Genomic DNA, 14,890 nt, shown 5'->3' with positions numbered 1-14,890 from the left:
ATAGGGCTAATTGGGCATCAGTAGGTGGGGAGTTCATATAACCTGATCCTCATTATTATTACTTATTAAATTTAAATAGCTGCCCATCAATAAACATCACCGGGTAGCTTGCAACAAAAAAAGAAAAAGGCAAAATATGTAATCATAATTAAAAAACAACAATTAATGACAAAGGACAGCACACTGGCAGCATTAAATACTTTATAACTCAGATTAAAACCATTTAAAAAATGAATGACTGCCATGCTTGCAAATTTAAAGCACTTATGCAAACAACAACAACAAGAACAACCTAGACTGTTCCATTAAACACGTGTCCCGCTCAGAATGTTTCCTTCTTTCGGGTGCCTAGCACAAAACTCTGCACACCTATTTATCTGGAATTTGGCAAGTGTTGTTCATTCAGGAGCTGTTACTATGACTTCAGATTTCACTAAGTCGTGACAAAAAGACAAAAAGACATGGGATGGCATGAAGCTTTGATTTTCCTAAATTAGGGTTCAAATTAGTTCCCAGTGTGAATCAGACAGCCACTGAATTACATTCCAAAATGCCATACTGGGGCCCTCACGCCAATCTTTTAAGGACCAATAATGTATTTCTTTCAGAATCCTGGAATTGATATCGGAGATGTTTCAGAGCGAAAAGCACTCAGAAAAAGCTTGAAGTGCAAGAACTTCCAATGGTACTTAGACCACGTCTACCCAGAAATGAGAAGATACAATAACACCATTGCATATGGAGAGGTAATTAGGAGAGGAAAGCACGACACTGAGCACGCATGCCCATTCTAGGGACTCAGGTTGAATACATGTTTCTGTTTGTTTCCAATATTTTTAATGAGATCTATGGGGGATTTCTGAATGTGTCTAACTCTCTTAAGACCATTCTTAGAATCATCTTGGCTGGTCACGATAATCTTTTGCCATATTCCCTGCTTTCAGATTGTTGAGGATCAGGTGGATTGTGGGCATTACTTGATCTAATGGCAATCACCCCATATTTCAGTTACAGTGAATTTAATTGTACCTCAGATAAACCCTCTGTTACACCTGGGAAATTGCCAGGGATCCCCATCCTTTAGAAGTGTTTGAACCACCTGTCCTGCCACTAGTGCTGTTAGCTCAGGAAGACGGTGATGCTCTCATTTTAAAGGAAAGAGACAAAACTAACTCAACCCATAAATCATTTCCCATTGACAGTGCATTCCAAATGCAAACCATCACTTAGGATTTTATGTCCAAATAACACAATGTGGGTTTTGTGAAAATTCAAATCCTCTCACTTACAATTTCAAATGGGAGCTGAAATCATCCATGAAATAGATGCAGAGGGGGGATCATTATATTAAGATCCACAATAGGGGAAGGGAGTCAAAAGGGATTATATATCTGTGTATTTAATTTGCTTGTTTATGTAAAATAGCAGATGCAAAAATAATTTTTTTATTAAAAAAGAAGGTGGTGGAGAGAGACAGGAAACTAGGAAAGACAAAAGGGACGTGAGAGTGCAGGGAGGTAAGATCTCATTTCCTACCTAAATTTATTTACTTATGGCTATTAGCCCATAAAATATGTACAAACATAAAAAACACAGAGACATAAAGACCGATATATCCGACAACAGAAGGTGAACACCACGATGCAAGGGTGGGTCATTGAGCAGAGCCAAATGACAGCTTGGGGCCAGGAGAGCTCCAAGGGACGGTTCACAGAAAAAGAAAAACTGAAGACGAGATCTGACATGCACTCTCATCATAACAGTCCGATTAGTTTTGGTGTTTTTGTTGTTTTTTGGTGGTTTTTGTGTATGAGATAACCGCATTCAGGAATCTCGCCACCTGCAGAGTTACAGAAGGATCTGTATCCTGCAAAAGCAGTGCGGCGTGTAACTCAACAGGCCTGCCAACCAAGCGCAGTAAAGCAGGACCCAGGAATTTAGTCCTGGCTATGCTATGTAGGGGACAGTTGAACATTATATGTGGAAGAGATTCAACAGTTTTCCCGTCACACACGCATAGCGGAGACACCAAACCCTTGGAAAATCTGTGGCTCAGCAGGTTCGATGGAAAGACATTGAACCTTGCACGAATAAATGCGAGTCAGTGTGGTACTGATGAAAGAGATGACATGTATGATGGAAGGCCAAGTGGTGGGGTTATTCCGTGGTACCTGGGGGAGCAGACACCCCCACCACTGGCGAGGTTGTGTTGATTTTCAATGTCTGCTAATCTTTGCTCAATAACATTTCCTACCCATGCTTCACCTCCAGAAACTTGTAGCATGCTATGCGCTCCCTCCAATCTGGTTTCTCCATCCAGTTCTGCCCTCCCAGTACTCTAAAGAGAGATCTAGGCACCTTCTCCACCTGTTGTCTCTTACTTAGAAGCATGATTTACACGGGTACCATTTTTGGTATCCATGCCAATTATTCCAAGGCAACTAAGGCTGCTGTCCTAGCCACACCTACCTGTGAGTAAGGACTTCTGAGTGGACATGGTTAGGATTGCAACCAAATTTGTGTCAACTAATGTTTTAAAGGTGTGTTTGTGGGGGGAGGAAAATCTTGATCATTCTTTTAACTATGCTGTAATTGGAATTCATTGTTGGTGCTTGTAAACATTATTCCAAGACAATTAAAAAAAATATGAAATCATCAGTGTCCTGTAAGATAAAGGGGAAGCCACAGCCAAGATGCTTGGCAGGCATATGAGAAAGATCCAACCAGATTAGGAGTTGGATTTTCAGTGAATTTCAACAAAAATGGAAATGGGAGTAGCAATTGCCGATATTCACATGTTTGTTCCATGGCTACAGTGGAAATAAATCCAGTGTTGTTGCTTTCGGTCCACAAATGATACGTAATTGATTGCATTTTCACCCCATTTTGCATTGACTGAATGGGATGGAATAATGCAATGACAATGTAATTTACATAATTAATTGCTGACAGCAAGACGATAAGTGTAGCCTTGAGTGGAAGATGAACTGCAGCAGAATGGAGACAGTGCTGCATGTGTCAAATACTGAGTGGAATGGAAAATAATTCATTCTTGCATCCCTAATAAAGAGGAACAACCAGAAGCCCCTTGGTACACAGCCCTCTGAACTGGGACCCCCATAGGCAGCACATCTTGAACCAGAATTCCCTAAAGGGCCTACAGGTCCCCATTGCCTTCCTGCAAAAACAGAAGTCAGGAACTGCTCAGAGGTGACCGAGTACTAGCCTGCTTGTGAATTATCCATGTACTAGTAATACATGTGAAAAGGATCTAGGGGTCTTAGTGGAGCACTAGCTTAGCATGTCAACAGTGTGATGCAGCAGCAAAAAAACTAATGCTATTCCAGGCTGCATCAACAGAAGTATAGTGTCCAGATCAAGGGAAGCAATAGTTCTGCTCTATTCTGAGTTGGGCAGACCAAACCTGGAATACTGTGTCCAGTTCTGAGCACCACAATTTAAGAAGGATGTTGACAAGCTGGAACATGTGAAGAGGAGGGTAACCAAGATGACCATGGGTCTGGAGACCAAGCTTTATGATGAATGTTGAGGGAGCTGGGTATGTTTATCCTGGAAAAGAGGAGATATGATAGCTATCTTCAAATATCTTAAGGGCTGTCACATGGAAGATGGAGCAGGCTGGTTTTCTCTTGCTCTGGAAGGTAGGACTTGAACCAATAGCTTCAAGTTACAAGAAAGGAGATTCCGACTAAACATCAGGAAGAACTTTCTGACAGGAGGAACTGTTTGACAGTGGAATGGACTCCCTCAGGAGGTTGTGGACTTTCCTTCATTGGAGATTTTTAAGCAGAGGTTGTATGGCCACCTGTCAGGGATGCTTTAGTGGAGATTTCTGCATTGCACTACATAACCTTGGGGTTCCTAACAGCTCTACAATATTATAATTCTATGATTCTATTCCTTTAAGGATCTCCACTGTTTTGGCAGCAATTGGGACTTGGGAGCAGTAGTCTGTTCCAGGCTTTATTAGACCATATGATCTGCAATCCTGATCCACTATCCATTTCCAATGGTTTTGGCTCAGTCACCACACACTCAAGATGTGCAGCACACTCATGGACAGGACATGCCCAAATTCTGAGATACCTACCAAAGTCCCTGTTCGGGGTCAAGTTCGACCGGGGTCCGGCACACTTCCCTCTCGTAGCTCTGGTCTTCCCCCGGGACCTTTGACTCAGCAGAGCGTAAAACACAGCGGAAGTAGAAGCTTGAACGTTCTGTCGTGTGGTAGCAATAACTCAGGCTGACAGGCAGTGTCCTTATCTTTAAAGTCTTTATTCCTTAGCAAAACACAACAGCTATAAATTTCCTGCCTGGCGAGAGAGCCGACATCTCGCTTGCTCTCTCCTTGAAGCAAACACGCAGACTGAAAGCACACAGAGAAAACCACTCCCTTTCCGTGTTCTATGCCCGCCCTCAGAATGTGAGGCGTCATCACTCAGAACTCTTAACCCTGTAAGTTCTGAGCCCCCTCAACACCCCCTCTCGAATCACATTCTGAGAGGACTTCTGAGTGTTCAACACCTTCCCCATTGCCTTCCGCCCCTTCCTGGCATCGTTGTTAGGCACCTGTTGAACCTCACGAACCTCAGGTTCGCACTGTGCGAAACCAACCCACGCATTTGTGACCTGAAACCTCTCAGGTGGAATTCCCTTTGTAGCCCTTGAAGACCGCCTGGGCACAAACTGGGGTGCTCCTCCTGACCCACTGGGGCCAGCTTGTGCGTCTTCCTCATCAGAAGACTCCCCCTCTGACTTGACACGTCTGTGAGCTTTCTCCATTATGCGCACAGGAGATGAGGGCTCACTCTTGGACACTCCCTTAACAACCTGTGGAGACGCCCTACTCTGTTCAGGGACCTGGTCTCCACCAGCAGGTTCAGGCTCTGGCTCTCTTTCCTCCTCAGAGTCGTACAGACAATCTGAGTGAACGTCAGAGCGCACTTTGCGCCTTGCCCAGCCATCCTGCTCAAAGAACTCAGCCTGTTTACTGACCAGAAGCTTGGTCTGATCACCTTCTGGGTATGCGAATCTCCACCCCTTGGTCGCGGGTTCATACCCACAGAAGATCATTTCCTGGTACTTTGGACCACCCTCTTGCTGCAACCACTTTGGTACAGGCACCATGGCCCTGCAACCAAAAGAACGGAAGAAATGCACCTGTGGCTTCTGTCCGTTGAGCAAGAAATATGGGGTGTCACCTACCACTGCATTGTAGCACCTGTTCAACGAGAAATTGGCCGTTTTTACCGCCTCCCCCCAAAAACTGTGAGGCAAACCAGAGTCATCCAGTAGAATCTCGGATGCTCGAACCAGAGCTTTACTCCTCAGCTCTGCCACGCCACTCTCCTGAGGAGAAGTCACCTTGTGACGTATCCCCCTCTGGCGAAAGAAACCCTTTAGAGCAGACCCAGTGACCTCAGAACCACGGTCAAACTGGAAACCTTGCACCTTGGTGGAGAACCTTAGTTCCACCTCTGCAACCCAATCTTTGATCAGTTGCGCTGCTTCCACCTTAGCTTTCAGCGTGAAAGCCCATGCGTTCCTAGTAAAATCATCTGTCAGCACCATCAGCCACTTGGCCTTGCCCAGACTTGGCTGTGGCATACCTAAAAGGTCTGCATGCACAAGCTCAAAAGGCTTTGTGGTTACTCTCTCTACCCTGGGATCATTAAATCCCTTGTTTCTGGCTTTCCTGCAAGCCTTGCAATTCAAAGGTTTACCACATTCTTTTACCTTGCAACCTTTGGTGCATTCTGATAACATCTGAACGTCCTCACAGGACCCATGTGACATCCTCTTGTGCCACACGCAAGCACACGACACATGAGTGTGGTCAGTGGCTTTCCCCTCACCCTCGAGAGGTGATTCCAGAACAAAGAGGTTGTTCTGATTTTTTTCAACACGTACCAGTTGCTCTCCACCTCTGGAAATTGTACAAACATTTTTTTCAAAACTCACAGAATATCCCTCCTGTAAAAGAGAAGGTACAGACAGCAAGCAATGTTTTATCTCAGGGAGAACATAAACCTTCAATTCAGCCTGTAAAAAAGAGACGAACATGTTAGAAACATGGGTTACACGCCCCTGTGCACCTGTAGCAAATCTAACAGTTTTCTCAGTTGAAACAGCTTTGCAGTTCCACATTTGTCCATCAGGTGGCGCTGTTACCAAATGGGCATTCGCAGCTGAGTCAACAACCCAACGTAGCACTCTCCCCCCACCGGAGTTGTCCTTCTTTGTTGCCTTAGCAACTGACTTCCTGCTGCCCCCGACCTTGGAGCTCTCGTTGCAGGTGGTGTTGCTGTCCAAAACCGCCATCGAAGCAGACAGTTGATAAACTTTCACACGCCTGCCTGCGCTGTTGCCATGGAAACCCGACTGGTTCCCATGGGAAATGTCCTTGGGACTTTCCTGCCCTTTGTCTCGCTGTGGACAGCTTCGGCGCAGGTGCTCTGGAGAACCGCAAACAAAACAGCAACGAATGGAAAACTTTTCAAACGTGCCTTTGGTCTTCGCTGCCCCCCCAACCTCTCCAGCAGCAATCCTCCTCGAGGCTTTTCTGCCGTTGGGAAAATGGCTTTTGGCTTCTGCTGTGGTTTCTCTGCAAACCCCCTCCAGCTCCTGCCAAACAGCCTGGGCACTCTCAAGACCCTTGGACTGGCCTTCCTGGCCTGCACCCCCAAACTTGGGTGCACAACCTCCAGAGGAACAGCTAGCCACTGCTTTCCTCTTCCCAGCTTCCAGCAGCTTTCCAGCATGCAGCTCATATGTAGGGGCATTCCGGCAGCCCTCCAACACAGTCCCAGCCCCCTCTGGGCCTTCTGGGCATTCCTCAGCCCCTCCTTGACTCTCTGGGCGTTCCCCAGCTTCTGTGCAGCTTCTGGCCCCCTCTGGGCGTCCCTCAGGCTGGCGTCTAGCCCCCTCTGGTGTGGCTCCCACTCTTTTCAGTGCCTGCCAACCGACCCAGGGCTCCTTCCCGTCTGCCTCTTCAAAAGGGACTGCACGCGATTCATGGCTGTCTGCCATCTCTCCCCCGGGGGCCCAGCTTACTCACAGGTACCTCCCGGTCCGGCAGATCTCAGCTCCTCCCGGCTGGCTCCAGCTACTCCTTAGCTGGCCTTTGGCTGCTCCTCAGCCGATTGTGCCTGAAGTTTCACTTCCCCAGCGTCTCATCAGCTGGCCTCTGACTGCAGCCTCCTCACACGCACGAACGTTGCTTATCTTTATTGCTGATCGCCATAACCTGTTCGGGGTCAAGTTCGACCGGGGTCCGGCACACTTCCCTCTCGTAGCTCTGGTCTTCCCCCGGGACCTTTGACTCAGCAGAGCGTAAAACACAGCGGAAGTAGAAGCTTGAACGTTCTGTCGTGTGGTAGCAATAACTCAGGCTGACAGGCAGTGTCCTTATCTTTAAAGTCTTTATTCCTTAGCAAAACACAACAGCTATAAATTTCCTGCCTGGCGAGAGAGCCGACATCTCGCTTGCTCTCTCCTTGAAGCAAACACGCAGACTGAAAGCACACAGAGAAAACCACTCCCTTTCCGTGTTCTATGCCCGCCCTCAGAATGTGAGGCGTCATCACTCAGAACTCTTAACCCTGTAAGTTCTGAGCCCCCTCAACAGTCCCAAAGCAGTTTTATATGTTTGCCTTTGTGCATCTCTGTACACAGCATTATGCGTGATTATTCTTCAATGATCTATGCAGTGATTAGTCTTTTGCCTTCATTACAGCTGCGCAACAACAAGGTGAAAGATGTCTGTCTTGATCAAGGACCACAGGAGAACCACACAGCCATCCTGTATCCGTGCCATGGTTGGGGGCCACAGGTTAGAATACACATGAGCTAACTGTTATGTGATACCAGCAGCTATCTCAATTCAGGGGAATTCGCAACATGCATCTGCCCCATGTGGCCAAATCTGAAACCAAGAAAAATGAAACAAGAATTCCCAGAATTCTTTGTAGCTTAGCAAGAGGTGTGGCTCCCTCTTCCTTGACAGTCATCCCATACCTTTCCTAATAAAGAGAAAAGACTAAAAGCTTGGGGGAGGGGTGAATAAAGAGACTTTGTGGGGCCTATCCTATGTAGGATCGCTTCCTACCTGTAGTCACTTTTCCCAAGGTAAGGTGAGGTTTTCTTTCTTGGAGGAAAAACAGGTGGGGAGGAACACACAATTTGAACCCTGCCCTCAATGTTAAAGTGTGAATTTGGTCTAGCTCAAAGTGAGTCGGACCCATCTGGAAATGGACCCAGACCTTTGGGGAGGGGGCTTGGGGGGTTTCCACATTTTTGAGCTTCCCCAATCCACATCACTCCAGGGACAAGAATTACTGGGGTAGAGTTGCAAAAACAACAACCCACCAGTTTCTTCAATCAAGTAGCTCTTTTTTCTTTCCTCGTTAGGACAAGAGTGGGAAACCTCAGACTTTGTGGGCCTTGTGACACTCGCCAGGCCCCTCTGTCTAGCTCCCAGAACTCTCCCTGGGCCCCACCACTCACTGACCCTGATTTCTGTCTCAAGTATTTTTGACTGATGGCAGAGGTGCCAGGTTGCCCCCAAGATTGAGGGGGCCTGGTGTGTGCCATTTGTGTGTGACATCACACGAATCTCCCAGTACTGCATAGGCCACTGCAGCCTTCTGCTAGGCTGTGCTAGTCTCTGCAGTGTCGCCCAATGCTGTGCAGGACAGTGCGACCCTGCACCAGGCCACACCGGTCCCCACGGTGCCTCCTGACATTGCACAGGCCTGTGTGCAATATTGTGTCCTCTAGAGGAGGCCGAGCCCTCTGGTGTAGCCGGGTGCTGAAGCTGTGGTGCGTGACATCATGCACACATAATGCACAAGAGGCCCAATATTGAGGGGGTCAAAGAAACATTGGCCCCCTAGAGTTGGCCTGACTGGAATGTGTCCTTTAGCCATAATAACTTCCCCTGCTTGCCTGGATGGAGGCTAGAGAGAGCTGTGGGTGGGAGTGGCAGCTAGCCTTCTGAACAAGGGTCAACATTACATTCATTGTTCTGCCTGCTTTTGCCTCTGGTTCCTCCCACCACAGACATCTGGCCGTGAGACGCTTTCCCAGACAGGAATGTGGCCCCTTCTCTGAAAAATGTTTCCAACTCCTGCCCTAGAGAGAGGATAAAGCGCACCCCTTCCCTCCGGCTGCCAGTCCTTTCTCTTTTTTTCAATATGGTATTATGTCCTGACTAGGGTGTTGGCCTTAGGCTGGTGCAGTACTGGGTTCAAATTCCCCCTCAAAGTGCTCCCTGTCCCTCCCCTGAACTTGCTTCACAGAGCTGTTGTGAGCGTAGGAAATATGTGTGAGCTTCCTTAGAGAAACCGAGGGTTGAGACATACTGGGACTGAAGTAGATAAGATTCACGATTCTAACCCGGCCTCTTTTCCCTCCCCACCTATTCCCACCCAGCTTGCCCGCTACACCAAAGAAGGGTATCTTCACTTGGGTGCTCTTGGGACCACGACACTCCTGCCTGATACCCGCTGCTTGGTGGATAATATGAAAAACCGATTCCCACAACTCCTGGACTGTGAAAAGGTCAAGAGCAGTCTACATAAGCGCTGGAGTTTCATACAGGTTTGTGACTTCCATCATTTCGCAGAGTGTCACAGGGCGTTATGCTGAGGTGATGGTTCCATCAGCACGCCTGATGAAACAACCTCCACTCTCCTCCCCTGTGTGCTGTTCTGAGGGTTCTCCTGAACCCCGTAAAGCCAGTTTGGGGTGTGGGGGACATGGGGGCATACAGAGGCAGCCAGTGAGATGCCTTGGACTGGCTCCCACTAAGCACAAGAATTTAGTGGAATCCAGTTCATACTTCAACAGACATCTAGGTATATTTTCATTCCAAGCATTCCTGCTGAAGCCAAATCTCCAAAGCAGATACATTAGACGTGAGCTCTAACAACAAAGAGTTGCAGCATGGAGTGCTCCCAGCCTGGGTGCCAACCAGCCAAGTGGAAGAAATTTCTTTGCTTGTTCTACAGTTGGGATTCTGAGACCACTGACCTCTGGGTCTCCCAATGGGGGTGGTAAAAGGTAGGTAGGTAAATGACCCCTGGATGGTTGAATCCAGTCAAAGGTGACTGTGGGGTGTGGCGCTCATCTCGCTTCAGGCCAAGGGAGCTGGCATTTGTCCACAGACAGCTTTCCGGGTCATGTGGCCAGCAGGCTGCACGCTTCTGGTGCAACGGGACAATGTGACAAGTGCCAGAGTGCACAGAAATGCCATTTACCTTCCCGCCACAGCGGTACCTATTTATCTACTTGCACGGGTGTGCTTTCGAACAGCCAGGTTGGCAGGAGCTGGGGCAGAGCAACAGGAGCTCACCCCATCAAGGGAATTCAAATCGCCGACCTTCCAATTGGCAAGCCCAAGAAGCTCAGTGGTTTAGACCACAGCACCACCCGCATCACATATGGGGCATGTGTTTTAAGTTAGACTGATGGCTAACGGACATCCTTTTCCATTCTGCCCTATATTTGTACATGCAGCTCTGTTTCTGTTCTGCTGCAGTTCATCTCCTGTGAAAAAACTACATTATTCATCTCATGATGACTTGCATTATTCCTCCTCGTTCATTTCCATGCAAAGGAAGCGCAGTGCAAATGGATGGTTGATGTAATCCATCATGTGTTGTTTGCAAACTGAACACAACAACCGACAGTGTGTACCAATCATACGCACTGGATTACTGTTCCAGAAATAGAATAAGTCAATGCTTACAATTCAAATCTCTGTTTATTTGTAGTTGTTTGGATTCTCCAATACCCCTACTTATGGTTCCATGCATTGATTTCTTTCCCGTTTCTTTTTCAGAACGGTGCAATTCTAAACAAAGGGACAGGCCGCTGTTTGGAAGTTGAGAATAAAGGCATGTCAGGTATGGATCTTATTCTTCGAAGCTGCACAGGACAAAGGTGGACAATTAAGAATTTCATCAAGTAGAATGCCCTTTCTCCTTTGCTCAAGAACTGATGGAATTTAGATCTTTCACAAGGGTAGACATCCTTCCATCTCCTCTGCTCTGTTCACAATATCAGGGAAAACTCTTAAGGGAAGAGAATATTTTCTTTCTTTTTCAAAAAAATAATTATTTATTGAACTTTGATTATCTCTCTGCTGACTCCAACCAGCTGGAAGAAAACATTCTAGGTCTGCAGTTATCATTATGTGAGCGCTCAACTAGCATTTCTGCTGAAGAACTGTAATAAATGCTTTAAACATTTTCCAGAGCAATATTACTTTCTCCAAATGGGCCCGCAGAAGATGCAGGAGAATCAAAGGATGAGCAATTCGCAAGTGATAATATATCAACCGTGAAGGCCACGATTACTGTAGGATCCCTAGAAATATTCCTTCAATCCTACTTCAAGCTGGTTTTGAGAAACTTTGGGGAGAATCCTGGACTACTAAAGGCACATTTCATAAGCTTCTTGCAGAACCTTTTCCTCCATACTAAGCACAACTTGCTGTTGTTGTTTTTGTGAAGCCTGATGTATGTGTGAGGGGGACATCCTGAATGCCAACCGTGCACTGCTGCAATCAGCAGAACTTACAAAAAGGCCCCTTTTGGCACAGGCACTTCATCCTTTACCCAGTCATTAAGAGAAGTGTGCTATTTTCCATGAACATGCCAAGAGGGAAGGGAAGGAATAATTTCATGACAAATCCCCACCCAAAGCAACAATGATTAATTGGGTGTTTGAGTGGTTTTTAAATGTGCAATAATCAGATTAACTTTGCTTCTCCTAGTTTAATTTTGTGCAATTGTGCTTTAGAGACCAGAAATGTTCTGCTATGCCATGTCCGTGGCTCTGGAGGGCAATCTTCTTCCTTAACCAGTAGCTGGCGATAAAGGACTTTAGCAACAGATTTACATCTGGGGGTGTAGGAAAAGGAAGGATTTGAGGACACACAATCCCTCCAAAAAAAAGAGGGATTAGGTCACTGATGGTTAGAGAACATTTTCTCCATTTCCTAAGCCATCTAATAAAGCTGATGATCAGTAAATTCAGATTCACCACATGTTGGGAACATTTGGACCTCCAGATGTTACTGAACAACAACTACCATCTCTGGCCATTCTTGCTAGGGCTGGTAGGAGTTGTAGCTGAACAACATCTGGAAGACCAAAGGTTCCCACTGCTGGGTTAGACTAAAGAAGAAGAGTTTTGGATTTGATATCCCGCTTTATCACTACCCTAAGGAGTCTCAAAGCGGCTAACAATCTCCTTTCCCTTCCTCCCCCACAACAAACACTCTGTGAGGTGAGTGGGGCTGAAAGACTTCGAAGAAGTCTGACTAGCCCAAGGTCACCCAGCAGCTGCCTGTGGAGGAGTGGAGACACGAACCTGGTTCCCCAGATTATGAGTCCACTGCCCTTAACCACTACACCACACTGGCTGTAAGAAACTACTTCTTATCATTGTGTGGGGACAGGGCAGCTGTGCCCCTCCAAATGTTTGTAGACTGCACACCCATCATTCCTGACCATTGACCATGCTGATTGGGGTATTGGGTCACCACAAAACCTGGTCATCCTACATAAGTGACACACAGTATAATTAACTTCTGGAAGCTGCTGCCAGACAATACAGTGAAGTAGAATTTCTGACATGGGCTGCCTTACGTCCAGAATTTCCTGGACATTAAAGTGATTCCCGCCCAGATGCTGTTTATGAGGGCTGAATACCGGCTATGTCTGGGAAATTCTGGACATATGGCAACCCTAAGTGAAGGCCACCAACTTAGATAGCTTTGGAAGGGAATTATGTAAACTCAAGAATCAATGACCAGTTGCTGGGGGCATCAGTAGAACTTCAGATGTTTGTGAAGGGACCATTCAATGTGAAAGTCCAGTTGCTTTCCAGATGCATCCAGTTGACCACTGGGAAGATAGAACTTTCCTCTGAAAGCAAGGCTGCTTTTATCTTCAGATGCCTGCACATTCATTTGATTTCCAAATCCCTGCGTGCGCATTTTTTTTTAAAAGAGCAAGCCTGTTTGGCAATCCCAAAAGTCACAATGTCCTAAGAACATAAACAGTCAGTGGAAGGGAAATCATACGAATATTCCCCCTCCTTCCAAAGTTCGCTCAGCCATAAAGCCTGCCAGGAGGTATTTGGCCAGTCACTCTCTTTTGGCCTAACTCTGGCTGCATTCACACAAAACACAGTAACATTTCCCTGTTACTTTCTGTAGCATATTTGAGCTTGCATGCAGCGTAAAAGCCACTTTTGGAACTCTAATGGAACATAGTGGAAGTTTACATCTGCAAACCAGAAAACCATGAATGAAATGACAAAATTTGGGGTGGTATACTAGCATACAGTTCTTCCCTGCCATTTTCGTGGGGGGCTCATGGGAGAACCAAAGCATGCACGTGGGAAAAGGGTGAGGGAGTGGAAATGTTGTCCGATGACGTTTATTTCTGCATCACACAACACAGGCTGATGTGTGCAAAATTTAGCACGCCGTGTCGGTGTATTGCTCAGAAAGCAACAGTTCTGTAACACAGCAGCTACTGCAGTATGAAAGGAGCATGAGAAAATGGGAAAGAAGCACTGGCATTGTATCAGGAAAGCTAAAGCAACATTCCCTGTGTCTGAATGCATCCTGACTCTTCCAACTGTTTCCCTAAACTGTGACATTTTGAAAGAAAACCAGGCACAGCCAGAGCCTAGCATTTCTGCCCCCAGTGGCATTTGCTAGAGTTCCAGCAGCTTTGAAAATAAATGAATTCCCAACTGGCTCTAAAAGTTTTGGCCTCATTTTGGTTGGCTTCATGACCGTGTTGCGTGATGATGAGTGAGGAGAGTATGTCTGCTTCCTGCTCTGCTGTGAAGGAGCAAAAACAATAGCAGCTGGCAGCCACGAGATGTCACTGTCACCCACTCCATGAAAACATTCAGCTGGCAGGTTGTCCCACAACACCACCTCCCTGCATGCAATGCCCCCAATTTCTCCTTAAATGGTTTGCAGAAACTACAACTTTGTCCTAGGGGTACCTCCATGTATGACTGCGCTCCCTAGTTAGGATAAATTGGTATTGGGAATTTTTTTAAATTTTTCTTAAAAGGGGGAAATGTTTGATTCAGCACCAGGTGTTCTGATTCAGAGCCGAAGAACTATCTTAGGTGTGCTACCCAATAATGAAGAAGAGACTCTCCTGCTGTGTTGCAAATGTCTGTTGACAGCCACTTCAGGCTCACAGCTGAGAGACACAGAACCAAAGTTCCCACTCCTTTGGATCTCTTCTTTCCATGAAATTTGAATTGAATTTTCTGGTGGGAGGGTCTATCCTGTGCTGGTGATGGGGACCGGTCCTGTGTGGGTGATGCTCCGGAAGCAGCATTCCTAAAGGAAACCTGCTTGTGGAGCGTCACCCACATCCTTCAGGACTGACCCACCCAGGATTGACACAGCTGTTAAGTATATGGGCCTATCCTGTGTGGTAAAAGCATCAAGCCAGCAGGAAGTTGGGCCTTCCTTCACCTGGAAGACAAAGCCAGTGATGACAGGTTGGTCTTGGCCTGTTTGCAGTTTCCCCCCCTGCCCTGCTGTGCCTGCCTCTGCTTTCTGCCTGATGACCGATGATGATGATAATTTATTTATACCCTGGCTGGGTTTCCCCAGCCACTCTGGGCGGCTCCCAACAGAATATTAAAAACAGGATAAAACATCAAACATTAAAAACTTCCCTAAACTGGGCTGCCTTCAGATGTTTTCTAAATGTCAGATAGTTGTTTATTTCCTTGACATCTGATGGGAGGGTGTTCCACAGGGTGGGCACCACCACCAAGAAGGCCCTCTACCTGGTTCCCTGTAAGCCCACATCTCACA

General features: G+C 46.7%; 1 protein-coding gene across 1 annotated transcript in view; it reads left to right on the top strand.

Annotated features, from left to right (window-relative positions):
• GALNT17 (polypeptide N-acetylgalactosaminyltransferase 17) overlaps positions 1–13,806 on the top strand; it is a 109,197-nt gene extending 95,391 nt beyond the window's left edge. Inside the window, exons 8-11 of the mRNA XM_053366492.1 lie at positions 609–746; positions 7,757–7,852; positions 9,454–9,621; positions 10,865–13,806. Coding sequence (XP_053222467.1) covers positions 609–746; positions 7,757–7,852; positions 9,454–9,621; positions 10,865–10,993 — 531 coding nt within the window. The 3' untranslated portion in view covers positions 10,994–13,806. The remainder of the gene's footprint in view (positions 1–608; positions 747–7,756; positions 7,853–9,453; positions 9,622–10,864) is intronic.
• Positions 13,807–14,890: the final 1,084 nt, after the last annotated feature.

Source organism: Podarcis raffonei, chromosome 15 (assembly GCF_027172205.1).
Source record: "Podarcis raffonei isolate rPodRaf1 chromosome 15, rPodRaf1.pri, whole genome shotgun sequence".
Classification (NCBI taxonomy): domain Eukaryota; kingdom Metazoa; phylum Chordata; class Lepidosauria; order Squamata; family Lacertidae; genus Podarcis; species Podarcis raffonei.
This window is presented reverse-complemented; position numbering and strand designations above follow the sequence as displayed.